Here is a 24122-nt window from a genome sequence, read left to right on the forward strand (position 1 = left end):
CTGCCTGGCCCCTTAAAGCCTCTGCGTTTACAATTCTTGTGGAAGACACCCAGTAAATGAACTGAGAACAGAAATACTACGCTCTGTAACGAAGCCAGACAGCCCTTAATGCCTGTCTTCATGGGCGTCATGTTTGTTCTAAGCAGCTAAAATCAGAATTCTTATCTCAGCCATTAGCTGAAGACATTAACCTTCCCAACTGATTTTAGCTACTCCTCCTGGGCTTGTCAGGAACTGATAGTGGATTAGAGAAATGGTCAACTGGAAGAACAAAAAGCAGTCAGCCTAAACAATCACATGCAAGTAATTGAAACTCAGAGAGCATAACAGTGTTCCATGAACTCTGAGTGTTCCCTAAAAACACGTGGACATCACAGCACTCACGATGCTGAGTGTTGCTGGCAGCTGCCCAATGCATCTTGACACAGAAAGCCTAAACCCGCTCATTAACTCTAACCCATATTGATTTCTCCTCTTTTGAACCTTTGTTATAGACTACTGTGTTCTAAAACTGTTTTCATGTCTTGGCTCTCCCACTCAACCGTCAGTTCCTTATAAACTCCCTTGATATCCTTCTCATGCCTAGCACCCAAGATCAGAGTGTTCTGAACCTGGATTGGCTTCAGTCACAGGTAAAATCCAATTGCTCATCCAACAACTCATTAAAAAGGAGCATACCCCATGGTCAGGGCTTCAGGGTTGGGAAAGAAAGTTAATTTTAAAGTATTTGTAAAAGGGACAATAGTTAATGAAATGCAAGGGACAATAGTTAATAGTTAATGAAATGAAATAGTTAATGATAAGCCTTGATGACACCCACCTAACCTGTTATCATTCCCAGTTTTCTGTCATCTGCACATTTGCAAAGTATAAATTTGATGTCTTCATGCAGGTCATGGGTAAAAATTATGAAGCTACACAGGGTCAACTCGCATCATGTCAGTAGAGACAAGAATGTTCCAGGTACCTTTAAATCAAGATCCACTAAACTTGAGAATTCTCCGTATCTGCGACCAATTTAATGATTCTTTCATAATAGGAAATGCAGTTAATTTGACATAAACTCTATCTTTATGAACCTCTGCAGGTTTGTAAAAGACACGTGTTTCTTCTCTAAATGTACATAGCTATATGTTTACAAACCCATGCTCAAACTATGCCGAGGAACAGTCTCACATCTGGTTTCCAGAATGTACCTTTTCCTCATTTCTGAAAATAGGGATGATATTTGCTCATCTCCTGTCTTTTGATGGGAGCCTTCCATTCTCCCGATTTTTCAAAGCTCACACTCAGTGGTTTCCCTATTCTAGCTTCAAGTTCTTTCTTCTGGGACATGGTTCAGCTGGGCCTAGAGACACACATCTGCAGTAGCTAATGTAACTCTTACTATCACCACTCCTAACACCACCATTAACACCCATAGAGTCTGTCGTACAGAGTGAAGTAAGTCAGAAAGAGAAAGACAAATACCATATGCTAACACATATATATGGAATTTAAGAAAAGAAAAATGTCATGAAGAACGTAGGGGTAAGACAGGAATAAAGACACAGACCTACTAGAGAATGGACTTGAGGATATGGGGAGGGGGAAGGGTAAGCTGGGACAAAGTGAGAGAGTGGCATGGACATATATACACTACCAAGCGTAAAATAGATATCTACTGGGAAGCAGCCGCATAGCACAGGGAGATCAGCTCCTGCTTTGTGACCACCTAGAGGGGTGGGATAAGGAGGGTGGGAGGGAGGGAGATGCAAGAGGGAGGAGATATGGGAACATATGTATATGTATAACTGATTCACTTTGTTATAAAGCAGAAACTAACACACCATTGTAAAGCAGTTATACTCCAATAAAGATGTAAAAAAAAAAAAAAAGACCTCTTGCTTAATGCGGAAGAATTCAGTTGAATAGTTCAGCTGAGCTGTTAACCTGTTGGCAAAGCAACACTTTCTCTAAATGATCCCTTCTTCCTGCTTTGCATGATAACACCATATTCACCGAGGGCTAAAGTTCTAGGCACTATGCTGTGTCTTGGCGCTTTTCTTACAGAGAGGGTCCTCCTCTTCCCTTGCTAACCTTCCTTTTAAAATCAGAGGTCATCAAAAAGGTCCCTATGCCATCACACATAAAAAAAAAAAATCATAGATTTTTTTGGTCCTCTTAAGTTTCCTGCATCTTCTCTTTATTTTTCAGAATTATTTGCTATCATACAATATGATTTTTAGTTTTTATAACCTTCCCAACATTGCTGAGTCAGATACCCTGTTAGGGACATTCATCACAGAATCATACCTATAATATGACTGAAAACCTATTTTACTAATTCTTGAGCAAGACACACTTAGTAACTCCAAGATCGCATGGTCACATGCCTTCTATTACTTTTGCATTACTAAAGAGCTCCTGGAAATCAGAACACAATCAAGAATCACAATGCATCTTGAGGCTGACTGAGAAAACTGCCTGAAACTGCTCTGAAGGAATGCCAGGCTGACCGTTTGACCATCTCTGTGTTGGTCCCATGTATGACTGAATTTACAAAGAGTCTTGGGTAAATGAGATAGGCTATCGTTTTCCACCTAGGTCTGAAAATAAATAATTCTGTATTGCTGCCTCTGTTCAGATTAACAAATTTTAGAAGCTGTAACATGACACTTGTGAGCTCATGAATCTTTAACCTACTATTCCCCAAACACATCACCTCTTTGGATGGCAAGCTCTCTGTTTATACTTCTAGGTTTGGCTGAGTAGAAAAGTCAGAAGAAAAGATATACCAGGAAAAAGGGCATGTTATTCCACATGAAAATGGAACAGGAAATACATCATGTTAGTTCCATGACCTAAATCTGTGGTCAGATCACATGGTTCATGGGACTTGATGACAAAACTTCTTGCTAGCTATCCATTACAGAGTAAAAGGCAAAAGGAAATGTTAAGGTATATCAAAGCTTCAATACGCAAACCTTCTACTCCCCAGAGAGGAGGAGGGCAAGGTCTTTTAAAAGCTAAAAAGCTAAAATGCACAGTCCATTTAAAATCAGGAACAGCAGTGCTTGGGAACATATATTACCCAGTAATGCTTCTGAACATTAACTTGGTTGCTAGGAACCAAGAATTTATCGAAGTCAAAGAGTGGTCAGGCAAGATACTCTGGGAGGTCTAGAAAGAGATTTTTGTGAAATGGGCTGAAGACATGGAATCTGAGAGGCTTAGAAAGGGGTGAGAGGCAATTCCAGGCTAAAAATCTTCTCTAAAGGTAGAAGATGTTTGAAATTATGGTGGCAAGTAGCAAGTCAATAAAAAGATTCACATAGTGAACAAAGAACACTGCACACACATAAGGGCCTTCTTCTTAGGCATAAAAAGGGTTTTCAAGTAACTACCTTCTGTCAGTGTTCTGTATCATGGTAACTGTGGTGGGCAGAAAAATGGCCCCCAAAGATGTCCATGTTCAAATCCTTGGAATCTGTGTATATGCTACATTATGTGACAATGAGGAGTAAGGGTGGAGAAGAAATTAAGGCTGCGAATCAGATGACTTTAAAATAAAGGGATTGGGCTTCCCTGGTGGCGCAGTGGTTGAGAGTCCGCCTTCCGATGCAGAAAACACGGGTTCGTGCCCCGGTCCGGGAAGATCCCATATGCCGCGGAGAGGCTGGGCCCATGAGCCATGGCCGCTGAGCCTGCGCATCCGGAGCCTGTGCTCCGCAACGGGAGAGGCCACAGCAGTGAGAGGCTCGCGTACCACCAAAAAAAAACCCCAATAAAAAATAAAATAAAATAAAGGGATTATTCTGGATTATCCACGAGGGCTCAATGTAATCACAAGCATCCTTTAAAGTGTCAGAGTGACAGGGCCCGATAAAGACTCAACTGGCCTTTGCTGGCTTTGAAGTCGGAAAGAAATCATGATATAGACAATGCAGGCAGCCTCAAGAAGCTGGAAAAGACAAGGAAATGAACTCTTCCCTGGAGCCTCCAGAAAAGAATGCAGCCCCGTAGACACCTGGATCTTGACCTAGTGAGACCCATGCCAGACTTGTGACCTACAGAACTGTAAGAAAATACATTTAGGTTGTTTAAGCCACTAACTTTGTGGTAATTTGTTACAGAAATAGGAAACTAAGGCGGTAACTTACATACAAATGCTTTGGAGGAAGAAAAGGCTTATGGCAATATTAGCGTTCTAAGCAATACAAGTGTTCCTCTTTTTGAGCTGAAAAAAGACGATAACACACTCACTCACCTTTTTATAGGTTTTTTCTTCGTTTTGTTTCCCAGGTGCTGCATCTCCATTCTCAGCAGCAGACGACATCTACAAGAGAAAAATGTACCTATTTGAATTTAGATATTCTACTCTGAAATACAATATGCTAATAATATTGTTACCTGTTTTGGTTAATTACATTTTTGTTGTTATGCTGTTGTCTCCAAGAAAGGAAGAGATTTCTCAGAATACTAAAAAAAAATTCTGTGTTCTCCAGTCTTTCCAAAATAAAGTTTTACATATAAATCATTTTGGCCACACATTTTACTCCGTATGCTCTAAGAAAGAGGCCATGGAAGTCCAAGCCCAGATCATATGTGTGTAAGTTTCTTTCTACAAAGCCTTAAAAAATTAATTTCTTTCCCCTATTCTTCTGGTTATATATACTTCCTGTAAAAATATCTGGAAAGTACCAAAAACATGAATCAGAACAAAAACATTACCCAGTTCTACTGCCCTTGGGCAACTCCACTATTCACATTTTGGTATGTTTGTTTCCACCTTTTGTTTCATGCACTTTCATACTAAAAATATTATGATACTATCTTAACACAGCATTTTTCACTGAACACTTATGTAATAAGCATTTTCCCATTTGATTATAAAAATCTCAATGTAAGAATAATTTTTTCTAGTTGCAAGAGACACCACTGGGTGAACACAATTGCACGTTAATACTTTAGTTAACAATGCCAACACTGAAGGACAGTTGAGGTGGATCAGGGGTTTTGTTTCTACAAATAATGCAACAGTAATGACCGTGTGCTTCTACCTTTGTCCACCTTTAATGTTTTCTTGTACTAGTTTCCTAGAATTACTAGGTCACTAAAAAATCAGAAGCTCTTACCACATATTGCTAAATTTCTTTCCAAGAAGAATACACCCATTCACACTAACAGCAATGAGTGGAAGCTGGTTTCATTACACGCTTAGCAATGACTATTACCATTTTAAATCTTTGCTAATTTGACAGGTGAAAGGAAGCACCTCCTGATTTTAATTTGCATCCTTGAAAATTATTAGCGAAGGTTAACATTGTTTGCATATCTTTTTTTGGTTCTTTGTATTTCTTCTTTCAACTTTTCTATTATTTTGCCCACTGGTCTATTGGGGTCTTGGGTATTGATTTTTTACCTATTATGGCTAGTAGTATTAGTGGTTTCCTTATTGATTTTTATGTATTAAGGTTATTAATCTGTTCACAAGCACATTATTAGTATCTTCCATGCTGCTGTCTTTTACTTTGTTTTATAATTATGACATGGAGAAGTTTTACATTTTTCATACTTAAAACTATTGACTATTTTTGTGATTTCTTCCAATGCTTTTAGATAAAATTTTATTTTTCATTGGGAGGTATCAGATGTTTAAACATGTGCTCCTCTCATCTTTTAATAATAAGGTTTTTACATTTTCTAATTCATCTGATTTCTTAAAACCAGTTACCTATGTGGTAAACAAGGATAACTACATAACTCAGCGTGCCATGATGTTTAAGGGTCTTATCTTAAATTGCAATGAACAGCATTCTATACACCATGGAGGAGAAAACTTCTGACTTCCTCATAAGCCTTTGAAGCACATTTTAAATCTTGGGCTTTCAATAAACATAGTATGCACTAAACCTAAGGATCTGCCAGCCATTTCTCTGTACTGGAACTAAATGACTGCCATGAGCTGGATGTGACTAAAAACCACCCAAGAAAATGAAAGAACGGACCATGGCAAGCCAACCTCACCAGACCTATGACTGCCCACCAATCCAAGCATTCTCTTAGATAAACTTTCAGTTCCATTTGTCTCCATTCAATCTGTCCATATTTGAATATGAAGTTTTCAAGGACAGATGTTTCATACACTACTGCTTCCCACACTGTATCTGCTTAATTTATTTAAAGAATAGTTGATTTTTCTAGTTACTTCATAATATGAGTTTTGAATAATATATTAGTGGAATTGGAATATTTGAAAGGTTTTACAATATCAGGCTCAGGGTAAAAACCAAACCCAACCCTGTATCATTCCCCTGGAAAACTCAAATTACATAATCACTATAAGAATATATAAGGAGTTATCTGATATTTGATCCCTATTTCCGTATTAGAGTATGTTTGTGCAATTTAGTATGTACTACCACTAATAAGAGTCGGATTTTCCTTAATCTTCAACTGTTTGATAGGGCCCACAGAATGAAGACTTCCCTAAAGAATGCCATTTCAGTAATTTCACTTCTAAGCGTTTGCAGCTTTTAAAACCGAAAAACTTCAAGAGCAATGCTGAAAGGGCTTGAAAATACAGTCTTAATGAGGGGTTGACAAATTGGCATGAATGAAGGACGGATGATGAGTCTTTTTTTATTACTTTGTAAATCATTCCTGACTAGACAGTAGAAAAGAAGTGGGTAAACTTAATATATTAAAAAAAAAAAACAATTCCCTTTAGGCAGCACAAAGCAGATAATAATGTTAAAAGCAGACCATGAGACATCACCTGGATTCAAAGGGTTTTGTTTGTCTCTGTTTAACAAAGGTCACACGGACTTATTCACCAGGACGTCCATGTAGGAGAGGCAAATGAGATGCTTGGGGATGCTCTGGTCAACTGCAAATGGCTATTAAAATGGTCACAGTGACAATTACTGTCTCTTCCTAGACTTGCTATGTTCTGCACTCGTTAAGGTACATCATTTACAACTATGGAAGCCAAGGTAAGTATGGATTAAAAACATTGCTTTAAAAAACATTATAATCATATATATTTCTACATATGCAAAAAGGAAGGAGGAAAGAAATTCACAGAAGTACTGGTAATTATCTACAGATGGTGGGATTGTGAATGCTTTGCGTTATCATGTTAATATTTTGCTATATTCTCCAAGTATGCTGCAGTGAGCACTGCTACATTTAGAAATAAGGAAAACACTAATGCTAGTCAAGTATTTAACCATACACAGTAATTAATAGCAGAGACCACATCTCCTGGGTTCTGCCCCTTTTGGCATGCCAACATCCACAACATTTCCTGTTTCTATTTGCTTGCTGTTTGTTTTCAATTTGATAATGTCAAAGTTAAAGGCCATGAACTAGATACATGATTTAGAGTATTTGTGAATATAAAACAAAAGAGTAAGGGCTTATAATGAGTCCGTTGGAATTAATTAAAAATATAGACCGTACTGCCTTACCTTTGTCAATGAAATGGCAAGTCATCTGTAATTGGTCGTGATGAGTGGCCTATTCATTGTTGAGACTGTTTTCCTCCCCAGGTTCCTGTTAAAATAGAAATCACTATTCATTATTTATTCATACCTCTACTTCATCTCCCAGAAGAGATCAGAGGTGGCTATAGGGATACACACAATGCAATCAGTTAAAGCTAAAATAAAGAAATGTGTGTATAAATAAAGGGAAGATAAAGGTGAGGAACAAGACGGTGCCAGCAGTATGGGCTGTGCACAGAATGTGAGCCGCGTAATCCTGTATAGTTGTTGAATACCCTGGTCAGTCTCCAGTTTGACTCTGAGATTCCTAGTGGTCACAGCAGAGGAAGAAATAATCAGTTACATAAATGCCCAATGTTCATAAGATAAAAACAAGTCAGTTGCTCAAATGAACCACATTGGGGATTGAGGCTGCAGTGGAAGTTTCTCCTGTGGGTCTTCAAAAAAGAGACCCCACGTGATGTGTGGATAATTTTGCAATATTATCCCTGTGATAAATCAACTGTGATTTTCATGAAGGTTGGTTCAATAACACAACTTCAAAGACAGTTCAACAAACCTTTTTGCCCTATAATTATGTTTTTATACAAAAGAGATACTTGCTTATGGTACCCAATTTTAAAAATACAGTTTAAAGTAAAAATGAATAAGGTCCCATCAGTATCTCCCCAATGAGATAACCAATGGTAACAGTTTGTTGACTATCCTTCCAAAATCTTCCCTATGCTTACACACACACATGCACACACTTATTTCAGCCACTTCTATCAGCATTTTAAAGATATTTTTCAAATCTATATTATATATCTCTCTCACTTAAAAATAACTGTATCAGGACTTCCCTGGTGGCGCAGTGGTTAAGACTCCACGCTCCCAATGCAGAGGGCCTGGGTTCAATCCCTGATCAGGGAACTAGATCTCGCTTGCATCCCACAGCTAAGAGTTCGCATGCCACAACTAAGGAGTCAGCGAGCTGCAACTAAGAAGCCCACGAGCCACAACTAGGAGGAGCCTGCCTGCCGCAACTAAGACCCGGCACAACCAAAAAAAAAAAAAATGTTACAAATGGAATCCTATGGTGTAACCTTTAAAAAAAATAATTGTACCATATTCCACAAAATGGATACACCATCATTTAAGCAATCACTCCCTCCTGGACAAACATGCAGACAGTTTCCAGGTTTGGCTACTGTAACCAGAGAAGGAATAAACAGACTTACATAAACATCTCTAATGTTCTAGTACTTTTATTTCTGTGGGAAAGAATCCTGGAAATTGATCCAAAGTTGATAAGTGCATTAAGTATTTGAAGGACCTTTGTTACATTCTTTTCTGTAAAAAGGGTGAAGCAATGAGTCCCACAGTGCATAATGAGTACCTGCTTAATGACATACTAATCAGCACTGGATGTTTGCCATCTTTAAAATGTTTGCCAATCTAATGGGCAGAGAATGACACCTCAGTCATTTTAATTCACTGTCTCTTACCACTAACGGGGCCTATCCTCTTCACAGCTTTACTGGTGATTTACATTTTCAGTTCATTTCCTTTTGCTTATTTTTATACTGTGCTGTTTATCTTTTTTTCTTTTATAATCAATCTGTAAGATCTCCTGGTATATTAAACATTAACTGTGTCATATGAGCTGCAAGCTATTGTTCATCTTTTGGCTCTGTTTATGGTGCCTTGTCAGGTAGACATTTAAAATATTTACATAGTCAAATCTACTAATTTTTCCTAGATGGACTGTGGATTTACTGTCTTACTTGGGAGAGTTCTCCCAAGCCTGATGTTACACTACATGTATTCTCCTGTATTTTCTTCAAATACCTTTATAGCTCATTTTTAACATTAGATCTTTGCTTCAAATGGAATCTAACCTCATCGTCTCCCAGATGGGTAGCTAATTGCCCCAACATCATTTACTTTATAATCTATCTTCTTACTGGAAGGACATGCCTTCATGCCTCCTTTAGCAAATATTAAGTTTTCCTATATACCTCAATATATTTCTAGGCTCTCTGTTCCAAAGACTTACCTGTTGATTTCTAAGCTAATATGTTGTCTTAAATGCAGTAACATGCTGCTGCTACAAGTTCCCCACACTATTTTTCTTCCAAGTTTATATTTTTATATGGACTTGAAAAGCACATTGCTTAACATGAAAACATGCCCACCCCACCAGCCCCCTGCCAAGTTGGAATTCTGACTAGAATTATATTAAAGTTATATACTACTTTGGGAAGCATTAATATCTTTGGAATTTTAAGTTTCCTTATTCAAATCATGGTATAGTTCTCTATTTCTTCAAATGTTATTTTATATCTTTTACTACAACCATATTTTTTGTTTTCGTCTTATGTCTTACTAAATTCATTCCCAGATACTTTAGTTTGTCATGCTTTTAAATAGGGATTTTTCTATTTGCATTTCTAACTGGTTATTAACTCATAGAAAGAAAATGATTGGGTTTCATCTATTGTCTTTCATCCAGTCATTTAATCAAATCCTCTTACAGAATTTTAAAAGATTTTAGGCAGAGTCTCAATCACACTACCTGCAATATTTATACATCGTACTTCTATTTCTTTTCCTATTACATTCAATGAACTTCCAAATAAATGTTGAATAATAGCAGTTGAGTAATAGTAGTAGTGCTTGATATTTATATTATAATCCTACAGTAGTCACCATCCTCTATAATGGTCTTGTTTGTTTGGTAGCATAGTAGCTTCTTTCTGCTATGTTCTACTTTACTCTTTATTAGGAATGTCTACTGAATTATATCAAATGCATTTTCAGCATCAGTTGATATAATCATAATTGTTCTTCCTTATTCTACTGTGCCAAATATAACATTGAGAAATTTCACAATGAAAAATTATATCTTTCTAGAAAAACCCTAACTTAGATTTGATTTGCTACCATTTTTAAAAGGATATTTTCATAATTGAAATTGAATGATTTTTCTCCCATCTTTACCAGGTTTGGGTATTAAAAAATTAATACTTTTCATAAAATTGGATGGCTTTTTATATGCACTTAGTTTTTGGGGATTATTCATTTCTTGGGATTTATAACCTTTCTTTGAATCAAATTTTCATAATTTAATTGTTAGAAAGCCATCGATTTCCTTTAGATTTTTAAATTTATTGTCATAAAGTTAACACATAATATTTTGTTACTGAAGTCTTTCGATTCTTTTGGGATCCAGGTAATGTCTTTTTCCTTATTCTTGATGGGGTGTGTGTGTGTGCATGTATGCATATGTGTGTGTGTGTGTGTGTGTGTGTGTGTGTGTGTGTGTAGACATAAAATGTATATGTATTATATGTTGCATATATATGTTATAAATATGTATTTTTGTTAGTCAGACTTCCCTTTTCTATTATTTGTTTTTGTGGCCATTTCCATTAATTTTAGCTTTTAATATTTTCTTTCTTTGGGCTTTAAAGAATTTCTTAGATGCACTACTTAGTTTATTTTCACTCTTTTAAAAAGCTGGTGTTAAAATCACTTAGGCTACAAAGTATTCCTGAATATATTAATGATTTCCTCATAAATTTTGATGTGAAGTATTCTGTTTAATTTCCAAATAATTTGTAATTTTGGACTTGATTTTCAATTTGATCCAGGAATCATCTATAAGAGTTTCTTAACGTTAAGTATTTATATTTTAATTATTAATCTTTTCATTCATTGCTATATTCTTGCTTATTGCACTGGGATCAAAATATGGGATAAGTAAAATTTCCCCTCCCACTCAAGTTCAAGTTTTTTCCTATGGCCATAGAAACAATTTTTTTAAATGTTACGTAGACACAAGAGAAAAACGTGCCTGTGCCCTGTTTCTAGGGTAGAAAAACACTATATTATTGCCACCTTATAACATTGTCTACTTTGTCAAATTATGAAAAAATACAGTAAAATTCTCTGATATGGTTATAGGTTAATCATATTCTCCTGTATTTCTACTTTTTATTTTTTGCCTTAAAATTTCCGTAACTATGCTGGCCGTGTACAAAGGATATATGTATGTATAATAGTGTCCTTGCAAATTGTACTCTTTATCTGCAAAAGTATCTCTTTTTCTTATTTAATAATTTTGGTCTTGGATTCCATCTTGATGCTAATATCCTCACTTCCTCCCTTTTATTTGCACATGCTTGGCATCTTCTTGTCCATTTTTTATCTTCAGCTTTTTTAGTTATTGTCATTTGGTTTCAGCTGTGTTCCTGACAAACAGCTTAAAACTGGATTTTTTTTTTTAACCAATCTAAGAGTCTTTGTCATTTGAAAGGGGACTTAACAAATTCACATCTATTGTGATTAGATTATATTTGGTTTACTTGCATCATATTTGTTTACTATTAATTATAGTTATGGTTCCTGCATTTATTTTTATCTATTCCTTTCTTGCTGGGTTAATAAAATTTACAATTCTATTTTTTCCCATTAATTGAAATTTTTTATTCCACATATATTTTGCTCATAATTATCTATTTTTAAACCATTAAGAGTCTATGTATTTCTAGTAAAAAATAATAATAATAAAATGACTTTATGCCATCCCACTACCCAGGCATTTTTCCTATGGTCTATTGTGCTAGACGCAGACCTGTGCCACCCAGATCTCCCCTCAAGGAGGGCAGGCTGCTCACCACTAAGAGTGTGGTCAGCAGACGCCTCCGGCTGCCAGCCCTTTCAGGGTCTGCCTCTGCAGGGAGCCTCCTCTCGCAGGCCCTGGCCTTGCTGGGGCTGCACACAGCCTGTGACTGAACGATGGGGCAGCTCCCCACTGAGTTGGCCCCGGCTTTGTGGGTCCTACATGGAAGTCTGACTTCTTCCTCTGCTTGCCTGACCATGCTTCCCCCCTCCTCCTTTCGCAGGTTGTATCACTCTCCAAACTGTGTGGCTTAAAACGACAGAAATTCATCCTCTCACAGTTATGGAGGCTGAAAGTCCAAAATCAAGGTGTCAGCAGGGCCCTGCTCCACCCAGGCTCTGGACTGCATCCTTCCTTTCCTCCTCCTAGCTGCATGGTGGTGGCCGTTCATCCTGAGCGTTCCTTTGCATGCAGCTGCATCACTCCAGTCTGTGCCTCTGTTGTCTGCCTTCACGTGGCATTTTCCTCTTCTTATACGGACACCAGTCCTATTGGATTGGGACCCGCCCAATGACCTCATCTTAACTTCATTACATCTGCAAAGACTCTATTTCCAAATGAAGTCATGTTTCACAGGTACTGGGGGTTAGGACTTCAATATGTTTTTTTGACCCCTGAAAACATCTTGCACCCAAAACTCTGTCCCAGTGCCTGCTTCTAGAGAGCCCAACCCATGACATCTGTTCTCTTCCTCCCCCGCAAGAGGAGATATATGGAATATTTTTACTCTCTCAATGACTGCTCCATTTTGAACCACTAACTAGCTCCTCTTAGTTGACACAGCTCTTCTTTTTTTTTTTTTTTTTTTTGCAGTACGCGGGCCTCTCACTGTTGTGGCCTCTCCCGTTGCGGAGCACAGGCTCTGGACGCGCAGGCTCAGCGGCCATGGCTCACGGGCCTAGCTGCTCCATGGCATATGGGATCTTCCCGGACCGGGGCACGAACCCGTGTCCCCTGCATCGGTAGGCGGACTCTCAACCACTGCGCCACCAGGGAAGCCCGACACAGCTCTTCTTGATGAACAATTTATAGCTCACAGTCATATTATTAACATTTATTTGACTTGATCACAAGTTTTACAAGGTTCATTGCTCATCATTGTTTCTCTGACTCTTCATCTCCTCCTATCCGAACACCTTTGTTCTGATTCAATTTTCATTCAGTTGGAACAACTTCTCAAGTAGTTCCTAAGAAGTGGCGCATGGATGGTCTGCTCTGTGTCATTCCATGTCCAGAAATGTCTTTCCTTTGTCCCCATGTATAACTAGATCTCTTGGATTCTTGGCTCCCAGACCTTTCTTTCATCTCCCTATTGCTATGTCACTGCTGACTTCTTGCTTCCTGGCTTACAGGTGAGTAGTTTCACGCTAGTTTGATGCTTCTGTCTTGGTAACTTATTGGTTTTCTCTGTCTAGAAACCTATGAGAGTTTTCCCTTTGAACACATAGTTCAAAAATTCCATAAGGACAGATGTGTCTTTTTTCATCAATCCTGCCCAGCAAAGGGAAACTGACAAGAAGCTGTTACACGGAGATCTGATGACTTAAACCATGAATAATATGTAGGCTCTCTAGCTGAGGAACAAACAGACTTCATATCCTTCAGGCAGTGCTCTCTGAAAATTATTTCTCGTGACCAACCTTTTGATAAGAACTGGACAGGGGACCACTCAAAATTATAGTCTCTGGCAAGAGCCTGGAATGCAGAAATTCTAATGGCCAAGTAAGGGCATAATCATAAGACTCAGGTCTCCTTAGCAGATGTGTTCATATGTAATCTGACACGAGACTCCCTGTTAGAACTTATTTCCTTAAATTATTTCTGACATTAAACAGAGCCAATTAATAGTGTCATATGATTAGACTGTTGAAACACCAGCTCAGCTAACAATAATACATGCCAAGCAATGAAAATGTTTTTGACTTGATGATGGCTTATCTATCCTTTCTGGTATTTGGTATCTGGATTTTGTTAGCATAAGGAATAAATAATTTATACTATTTCAGAGCCTGCTACCTTTCTATGCTTTCATTCAACTGCAGGGAAGGAAAGACTCATTTATTGAGCAACAACTATGTGTGAGACGCTGTCACAAAAAAGATTTCATTTAATCCTGCAACGAATCCTTTGGCATTCTTCCATTTAGCTTGTGTGATTCTGACACTTGTAACTGACTGTTCTATAACATCCATGGGACGCAGTCATTTTTAATTTTGCTGAGGCTCTCGCTGTGAGGCTGGTTTGTAGAAGTGAAGCCCTTACTGGTGAAGAAATATAGCAACTCCCAAACCCCTCCATCTCAGCCTGGTTTGCTGTTCTCTTTACCAATACTGAGCATCGGAACCCCTGGGGAGCTTTCTGAAAGTTCAGGTTCTCAGGCCATGCACCAAAACAACTAAATCACTGTCTCTGCATGGTGGGTCTGGGGAACCAGTTTTTTCAGTATGCTTCAAGGCCTTGGGTTCATCTAAGCTACTCTAAGCAGTAGAGGCAATAAATATGTTTTATCACTTCAAGAGAGATGTTAGGGTCCAGGAGGGAACACAGAACCTATTCTGGGTATGTTAAAGAAAGAGAATTTAAGACATGGAATTAGTTATAAAAGTGACGGGTGAGTTAAAAAGCTAAGCAAAAGATGGTGATGAAATGCAGAGACTAACATTGGCACCCCAAGGGCTAGAGGCACACCAAGGGAAGGGGTGTTACCAGACCTCAAAAGTCGGAGGGATCTGCGGAACATCATGGCGAGGGTGAACTGGAAGAGGTTGGAACTACAGAAGGAGGGGGTATATTTGGAGGCATGGTGAAGACAGTCACTGTTGCGGATACTACCCAGGGCACAGAGAGGGGGATACACTCTAGATTCTCCCTCAGCCCCTCTACCCAGCAATCCCTGTCTATGGCTCCCATGGGCCAGCCTACTGAAAACCATGTGACACAGGGAGCCCGAGAAATGTATCCTCTAGGAATGCCTGCCCTGTGACACAGAACAGGAGAAGAGTGAGGAATGGCTTTGAGACAAACAGGCCAGTGATGGGCTACAGAATGAGATACAAAAATGAGATAAAAATATGAATGTGGGAAAGCAGATATGAGCTAATGATATGCACAAGATACATGGTTCCCAAAGAAAATGTGGATTGGGAGGCAGGCTAGGAGCTGGTACAAACTTTTCTATTTTTATGACTCTGGGGATTTCCAAAGAGCTTAAATAGATCACTACAAAGTAGCGAGGGTCTACTGCAGCCTCTTCATTAAGCGTAGGAGTGAGGCTGTGACTTGGGACAATTTGCCTGGGGTCAAGTCAAGAGGTGGTGGGGTTGAGACTTGATCCAGAGCTGTCTGACTTCAAATCTACTGCTCATTCTACCATACCACACTCTCCCTCCTAGTTATTTGACAAAATGTTGGAAGGCTGTCTGCTAAATATTGCATTACATTTTTCAATTTTGTAAAGGCAATCAGGAGGTTAGCTGACAATATTAACTTACATAATTATTTCCTGTAAAACTTGTTCGACATCAATGAGTCTCAACCTGGAGGGCATTTCTGAGTTTACAAGGTGGTAGGGGAGCTTTTTGAAACTCTACAGTTAAAGAATGGACTTGAGGACATGGGGAGGGGGAAGGGTAAGCTGGGATGAAGTGAGAGAGTGGCATGGACATATATACACTACCAAATGTAAAATAGATAGCTAGTGGGAAGTAGCCGCATAGCACAGGGAGATCAGCTCGGTGCTTTGTGACCACCTAGAGGGGTGGGATAGGGAGGGTGGGAGGGAGACGCAAGAGGGAGGAGATATGGGGATGTATGTATATGTATAGCTGATTCACCTTGTTATAAAGCAGAAACTAACACACCATTGTAAAGCAATTATACTCCAATAAAGGTGTTAAAAACAAAAACAAAAGCAAAAGCTCTACAGTTACCAAAGGTTTTAGATATATTATACTTGGAGGCCATATTCGAGTTAGTCAGATGCAACCCTTTCAACCTCTAATTTCCCAGCTAGGGCCATCGAAGTCAGTATTTTAATTTGCCACAGATGAGTTTGCTCCTCATGCAAGGCCAAATGAGGGGGGAAATGACTAATTATCAAATTACCCAACTAAGTAGGCCAACCTATAGATACAAGAGGCGAGGGGCACTAGCCATGAGTCCTTACCGATCTTCCCATAAAAACAACCCCTTCATTAAACACCAATGAAGCAACGCAACAAGGACTAATGGGAAGAACAGTGCAAGAGGCCTCTGAAGGCTTTGGTTTTCGGTCCATCTCTTCTACTGATTCTCTATGACCTTGGGTCCTATCCACTTCTTTTCTATCACGAATCCTGCTGACTCTGTTACATGGCGCTTCTGGTTTGGAGCCATCGCCAACTTTCTTGGGTAGAGCCTCCCCTCAGATCCTCTTCGGAATGAGGAGACTCACTCATCATTTGATCATCATGAGTACAACCTGCCCTATGGGAATTGATCTTCCACAAGTTAGCCAAATTCAAGTGTTTTCACGCCATTCAGGCTATCTATGGTAACCTTTCCTAGATCATTTCCCAATAGAGAAAGCAATTAAAACACAATTTGGGCCTTGGTCGTGTCTGCCTGTTAATGTTAATCATTTCTGTTTAAATTATGCTCTTCTGAGTTCATGTTATCTGCCAGAAAACTAATTCACTTTTTCATGCATTCATCAACACCATTGAACAGTACATGTCAGGCTATGAGCTTGGCCCTGGAGCCATAAAGACAGAAACAGATTCTCGTCCTCAAAGAAGTCACATCAGCAGAAGAGACAGACATGGGGACAGGTACAATACAACATGCCACGTGCTTTACTAGGGTTCTTGGAGAAAGAGCTGCCCAAGTCAGCCTGTAGGGACCATGGAAAGCTTCATTTATGAGGAACACTGAAACTGAGCAGTTTCTGGGGGGACACAAGGTTGAGACGTAGAGGGTGAGGAAGATGCCAGGTGCCATGGCAGCTTAAAGAAAGCCCCAGCAGGACGAAGCATATTTAACACATGTTCCGGCGTGTTCTCTGAGATCTTGAATCTGGCATTTTAAGAATATACCCAGAAGCAGGCTTAGGATGTTACTTATAGGGTTACAGACAGACATCCAGATTGCTCTTTCTACCTATGATCACAAACCCCTGTTTAGTCCCTTGCCTAAATAAAAATAAATCTGTAAAAAATGTATATGGTTTTCATGAAAACCTAGAAAGTCATTCTTAGGAAAATGTCAGCCTCGTAAGTAGTTTTGCTGGGGAGGTAAGAAGTATTGTAGTCCTTCCCGTGCACTTGGAAGGGGTTTGGTACTCTTCTAATGTGGCTTTGGCAACAAACAACAACAATAGGACAGGAAAAACCAAAGGCTTAAAAATGTGACAGGTTATTTTCCAAGGCTTAAATATAAGCAACGAGAATACACCAAACTGAAAACCATCCTTGACAGATTTTCCAAAGTAGAAATGCCTGTATTTTTCAAATGGGAAAAATTTTCTGTTTTATTAAGAAATCATAGGCTCATATTTCTTTCTTTAGAATATTTGCATAAACTCTCAAAGAAATGCAAAAGATCTGCATGTTGAGTATCTGCACAAAGGAGGCCACCTATACACACATATGTTCAGACATATGGTATGTTACACATTCGTAAGCTCAGAAGCTGTAAAAATACAACCGTGGTGCTCTTATATTCAGCGTAATGCTCCCCTATTCCTACTGATGAAAATAATTTAAATGAGGTTTCGTTTCATGTATCTAATATTTATATAACCAAGCCGCTGCCAAAACCAATTCCAAACGGTGGCACCTGCTCGCTATGAATCCAAATGGAGACCAATCAAAACAAATTGCAGGGCTCTTATAGTCCCTCACGAAACACACTCATCAACTCTCAGAATGGCTCTCACCAAGTGAATAAACAGAATAGCTATAAATGGCGATGACAAAAGGCTCAGCATAAAATGAACCACTCGTAATTCATTTTCCCAGCAAAGGTTGTGCTAAAAGAATTCATACGTCTTTTCAAACCAAGGCTTCACTGCAAACATTAGACAGAAGAAAGTAGCCCATGGAAACAACTGTGGCGGGTGTGTTGGTTTCAGACCAGTGCAACTCACAGCCTTTCAGGAAAACACCATGATTGTACAATCTTCTCCTGCCCTGGTTTTCATGTTAAATACACAAAGACCTACTGTGTGTTCGTGTGTGTTTAGGGGTAGGGTAAGAGGGTTGGGGAAAGAGCTGAAAAGTCAGGAGAGCAAATTCATACATGGTCATGACACCTGGGCTTCCATTTGGCACAAGGAAAAGCCTCTATGAAGACTTCACAAACATTGTCACTTTTTTGTCTCTTCCCAGAGACATCTGGGACCGTCACTAAGAATTGCACATAGTTGGACTTTCTACCTCTATATAATGCTTACATTTTTTCTTTCCCCGGTTTTACTAGACATTTGATATTGGGTAGACTTCACAACATTATATTCTTACTACACTGTAAACTTTCTCATTTTTTATTTACCAGATGATGTCTCCTTTCCACATTTTATTTCTAACCTATTTTCCTCTTTTTTCCCCCCAAGAGTATATGCCTCAGAAATTATTCAATTATTCCAATAATAATAATTGTGTAAACCATAGGGGAATGAATGCAGTCATGACTGGTAAAAAGAAGTAGTCCAAACAAAATAACCAAAATCGATTTGGTTTTGCTCCTGCAGCAGTGTTCAGGGTATTTCTGGGCTTATTTCATCTTCTTTAAAGAAAGTCACAGCAACACAGATCTCCTATATGCCCCCCAAACAAGGGACAGATAGTAGTTTACCCCAAAGCACTTTCTTTTGGCCAGTGTTTGTGGGCTGAGTGTCTGAGGGGAAATCTGAAAGGACAGAGATGGGGGTAGATAGGACGCTAAAAGAAACGCACTGCTCAAGGGAATGGCAAACGCTCCGAAGAGTAGAAGAGACTCTGAGCAGGAGAAAAATTTTCTAGAGTTCTAGGCTAATAACCTTAATAGTCAACAAGTAATAAGAGAAGTTTCAAACGAGGCACAAATATAAAAGTCTAGATAGAGGGAAAACAGCGGTGAGATGACCACTTATGACACACTTTCACCTGGAAGAGTATTCATTTACCCAAACATTGATTCCAGCACTTCTATGGTAGGTACTTTGGGGGGAAATGACAATGAGTAAGATGGTCCCTGTTGTCAAGGTGCTTAAAAGAGAAGCCAAAACAAAAGCACAGAAATAATGGGCAAGTCTTTAACAGGATTAGGAGCTAATACCTTTTACTTGGCTTTGCTTCTAACAGGTATTCAATTATCACAGTCAGAGGGCTTACATGGAATGTTCTAAAAAATGCAATTAAAAATTAAAAACCTTGACCCCCAAAACCCAAGGCCATGGGATCATAAATCAGTTATTAGTCCCTGAATATTAAATTTCCCAAGTTCTGTGTTCAGGTTTGAGACATCGTGACAGAGAGTTGTTTTCAACAAACCAACAATTTAACTGGAGAATCAAGACTAAAGGAGTTGTTCAGAGAAGAGGAGGTGACAGGGTCTAGAGTAGGCAGTCCTAATGGATGGAGCAGCTGTCAGGTGACAGCGGTGGGTGCATCTGGGAAAACTACTCCTGGTGAGAGGAAGATCGTCCTGACCTAATAGTGGGGGATGAAGTTGGAGACAGTGATTAGTCCCGGGCTAGATGGCCTTGGGAGCCAACCACAGGTACGAAAAACTAGAGAACACCTGCTGAAGGCGTTTGAGTAGGAGGCCAATAATATTAAAAATAATAATATTGCTTAAAAGGAGACAGGATGAAATGGGAACGGAAGACTGGATTGAAAGAGTGAACGCAGCAGTTGCTGCAGGGGTCACGGTGGTGAGAACCTAGAAGGCCAGGTTGAGCTCGACACTGAAAGGACAGAGCCCTGAGTGGTGCTGACAATGCAAACACGGTCAGAACCCAGGCACTGCCAGGGTCTGTGGGAATTTGGGGGCCAGTCGGGGTGACTAATATTTCAAGCCTTGCTAATTGTGGACCATCATGGGCGCTCTAAGAGCAGCTGTCTCCCCGCCTATGGTACCCTCCCCACCTCCATCCCAGCCTCAGGATGAACCGAGGGGCCACACTAGGCCCAGGCTGATCCACTGGGTTATATCCATGTCGAGAACTTTCCCACAACGCAGGGACTCAGTGGTCAAGTGGGGTTGGTCTTGGACTTCTCAGGTCAGGGAGAGCCAGAAGCCAGCCAGAGTCACTGAAACTGAGAACCTCGCCATTTAATCAGGCTAGAGAATGATGCACAGACAAGGCTCTGTGTTTCCAGACAGACAGAGATATTACTACTGCCTGCCGACACCCAGCCCTGGAATCTAGTCACACTCCCTAGCTAGCAGCTGGCTTCTGGGGGAGTCCTGTAGCTTCATAACACATCCACCATTCCCCTGAGCTCTCTGCAGGAGGTTCTCATCTTTATGGCCAAACTCTCCTTGACTAGGACAGAAAATCCACTATCAATAAGCTACCACAGCCTTAACTGAGGTCTTCACCCCATCCTCCGCCTGCCACCCTTTCCTCCGAGTCACGCCCTAATGGGCAAGGTGGTGACAACCAAGTGGTCATGGAAACGGGATGGAGTCAGACTGCCCGGCTTCACCAGCTGTACAGCCTCCGCACCTGAGAAATGGGGGAAATGACAGTATCTCTCTCACAGGGCATCTGCGAGGAGTGACCAACATGCAAAGCATTCACGGTGTCCCGGGCATAGAGCACACACTCCATAAATTTAGCATTATTATTATCATCGGCCTCCTCAGCTACTCGCACCAGCAGGGGCACCAGGAGCCACAGCGGATCCTGTCACTGCTGTGCTTCCAAACTTCACGTGGCTACGGGGCAGACTCCCAGCACTCAAGGCCCTGCAGAGTCTCGGGCTCACGGCTCTGCTCTGCCTGCGCATTTCTGCCTCCCTGGAGGTGGGAGGAGCCTTTACACATACACACCGCGCCCCGCGCCTCACCTGCCCCCTCTCAAGTCTCAGGAGAGCATATGCTCTTCCACAGCCTCTTGCCTAAGCCCAGTATTTGTTCTCCGTGACCTGTGCATCAGTCCAGTGTCTTTCGTCTCTGAGGACTTCCTTGATTCCTTCTAACCTTCTATCCTAGAAGAACACAGTGCTTCTTTGGCTGTGCTCGCAGAATCTCCATCGACCGCTTACATTTCGGTGTTTGTGTGACCCCAGACTGCATTTGCTCTCAGTCCTGCTAATAGTAATTACTACAGATAATACATACGGAGCACTTTTTCTGTGCCAGGCACAGTTAAAAGTACATTAATCAAGGGCTTCCCTGGTGGCGCAGTGGTTGAGAGTCCGCCTGCCGATGCAGGGGACACGGGTTCGTGCCCTGGTCCGGGAAGATCCCACATGCCGCGGAGCGGCTGGGCCCTTGAGCCATGGCCACTGAGCCTGCGCGTCCGGAGCCTGTGCTCCGCAACGGGAGAGGCCACAACAGTGAGAGGCCCGCGTACCACCAAAAAAAAAAAAAAAAAGTACATTAATCAAGCCATTTAATTCTCTCAACGACTCCAAGTAACAGGTTTCTGTTATTACCCTCATTTTACAGATGAGAAAACTAAGGCGCAGAGAGATTAAATAGCTTATCCAAATTCACACAGTCAAGTGGCAGAACCAGGCTGTGAGCATACAGACTGTCCAGTTCCAAAGAAGGGCTCCTAACCCCTCTACGAAGACTGCCTATTTTAAGACTTCACTTATTTCCTTAGGTGCCCTGCCTGACAATCTCTGCACCTTGCCTCCTGCTTCACAGAGGGATGAATGGTCCCTTCATTTGCTGCCTTTCCCACCTGTGAACTCTCACACGCTGGTCCCCAACCTTCTCTCTAGTCCGGGGCTCTCTCCTCCTCTCTAATGCACAGCTAAGGAATGTTCTGTGTTCCTTCCCGCACACACCAATCTGGAGCCCTCTCTCCATCAGTTATCCTTTGACCTGGACCTTCAACGGCTTTCTCTCATCTGCCCCTTTACCTTGGGAATATGAGCATGTTGATACCCTTCCGGAGACCCTTCCTCCCGCACACGTCTTCTTCACCCTGACGCCCTCTTCTGGTTGCAACCTTCTCACTCCCCTTAACGCTCAAGATAAATCCTCCGAAGACTAGTGTTCGCTCCCTGCCTTGACTTCCTCCCCTCCCCCTTCACTTCCGGATGCAGCAGCAATCCAGCCACCCCCCATAACCACCCCAACTTCACAAGTGGGCTACTGGTTACTTCACCCATGAAGTTTCATTCGTCACCTTTCTGGACTTCTTCGCGGCATTGACCTTGGAGTAGCCTGCACACGCTGGGCTCTGAGATCTGTGTTGAACTGATGGATGACCAGTCTTCCTCCATCGACAGTGCCTCCGCCCTTGGCTATCCCACATGGCCAACACTGTCGTTTGCCTACCCCAAATCCCTTTCCTTACGGTCTTTACTAACAGAAGCCTGATTTTGCTTGGGGGAGGCAATACGCCCAGTTAAACAAACAGAAAACTTATATTGCCAGACGTTTTACAAATGAAATGTTGGCAGACGTTTATGTCCAGGGAGACTTGTTAGAGGCAAACTCAGTTGGTGTGGGCATTTCTGCCACTTGTCACTGGCTCTTTGCCCTTTCTTCCATGGATGGCAGGCTTGAGAGTGAGCCTGAACCAGGATTCCACATACACCTGCTTTCCCCTTCCTGATATAGCTGACTTTCCCCCTACGTCTCGGAACACACCTTGGTCTCTTTGGCAGGCTCCCTCTTCTTGGGCTGCCTCTTAAAATTCCTGTTCCTCGTGGTCTTCTCTATTCTCTTCTTCTCACTCCCTCTGCATAATCTCTTCCATTACCCAGGGGTTCAACTGCCACCTACTTGGAATAGTCCCCAATAACTCTTGAGCCTACATCTCTTTCTTGAGCTCCAGATCTATATTTTCAGTTGCTTTCAGGGTTCTTATATAGCATCTTAGGGGCACTATAAATTCTAGTTTATCACACTTGTCCCCGCTCAGAGAATGCTGCCATCATCCATCTAGTTGTCCAAGCCAGAAACCAAGGGGTCATCCCGACTCCTCTTTTAACCTCATCCCACAGCGCATCAATCAAATTCTTTTCAATCAATCTCCCTGACGTTCTTTGATTCTTTCTCCGCATTTCCCGGTTACTCTCTTAATTGAGACTTCTTTATTTATTGCGCAGATTGCTGCCTCAGCCTCCTAATTAGTCTGCCTTGCTGGGGCACACTATTGCTAGAAGAATCTTTCTATAATGCAAATCTGTCTATGTCACTCTCCTTCTTCAAAATCCTGTGGTAGCTTCCCACTGCTTCAGGGGGGAACTCAAAGTCTTTAGCACAGCACATGACCTCTCATGACCTGGCCTCTTCAATTCATCTCTCCTTGCTGCCCACCCCAGCATGGTTGCTGCCATATGGGATGATTTGCAGTTCTCAGAAGCCATAGTGCTCTCTTGCCTCCTTCCATTGCACTCTCTCCAGAGCCTGACATGCCACTGTTCCTCCACCCCTTCCCCGGCTGGGTGTTTCTTATTCTTCAAGATGCACCGAAGGCAATCGTTTCCTTCTATGAATTCACCCTTCCTCCTCCCAAGTCAGGGCTCAGTGCCTCTCTGTGCTCCCATGGTGCCCTGGTCCTGCCCCTACTGTGACACTTACTGATTACACTGTAATTATCAGTTTCAATTTCTTTTCTTTCCACTACACTATCAGCCCTTTTAGGGCAATAACCTCTGTGTATTTCTCTGTAAATCACAGAACTTAGCACAGTGCTTGGCACACGGACTTAAAAGTTGAAAGTGTAATGAATGTACATATAAGAATGTCTGCCACACTTCTTAGATAAGCTATCTTGAGTACAGAAAGGAAGTCTTATTTTCAGTCCTTACTTATTT

At 40.9% G+C, this 24122-nt stretch overlaps 1 protein-coding gene across 3 annotated transcripts in view; it reads right to left on the reverse strand.

Moving 5' to 3' along the window:
* Window positions 1–24122, reverse strand: part of PIP5K1B (phosphatidylinositol-4-phosphate 5-kinase type 1 beta) — a 326824-nt gene that overhangs the window by 211681 nt on the left and 91021 nt on the right. For all 3 annotated transcript variants that reach the window (XM_060014654.2, XM_060014652.2, XM_060014653.2), the window contains exons 2-3: window positions 7455–7539; window positions 4250–4318 (exon numbers count right to left, since the gene is read on the reverse strand). In XM_060014654.2, coding sequence (XP_059870637.1) covers window positions 4250–4318 — 69 coding nt within the window. In that variant the 5' untranslated portion in view covers window positions 7455–7539. The remainder of the gene's footprint in view (window positions 1–4249; window positions 4319–7454; window positions 7540–24122) is intronic.

This window comes from Delphinus delphis, chromosome 6, assembly GCF_949987515.2.
Source record: "Delphinus delphis chromosome 6, mDelDel1.2, whole genome shotgun sequence".
Lineage (NCBI taxonomy): Eukaryota > Metazoa > Chordata > Mammalia > Artiodactyla > Delphinidae > Delphinus > Delphinus delphis.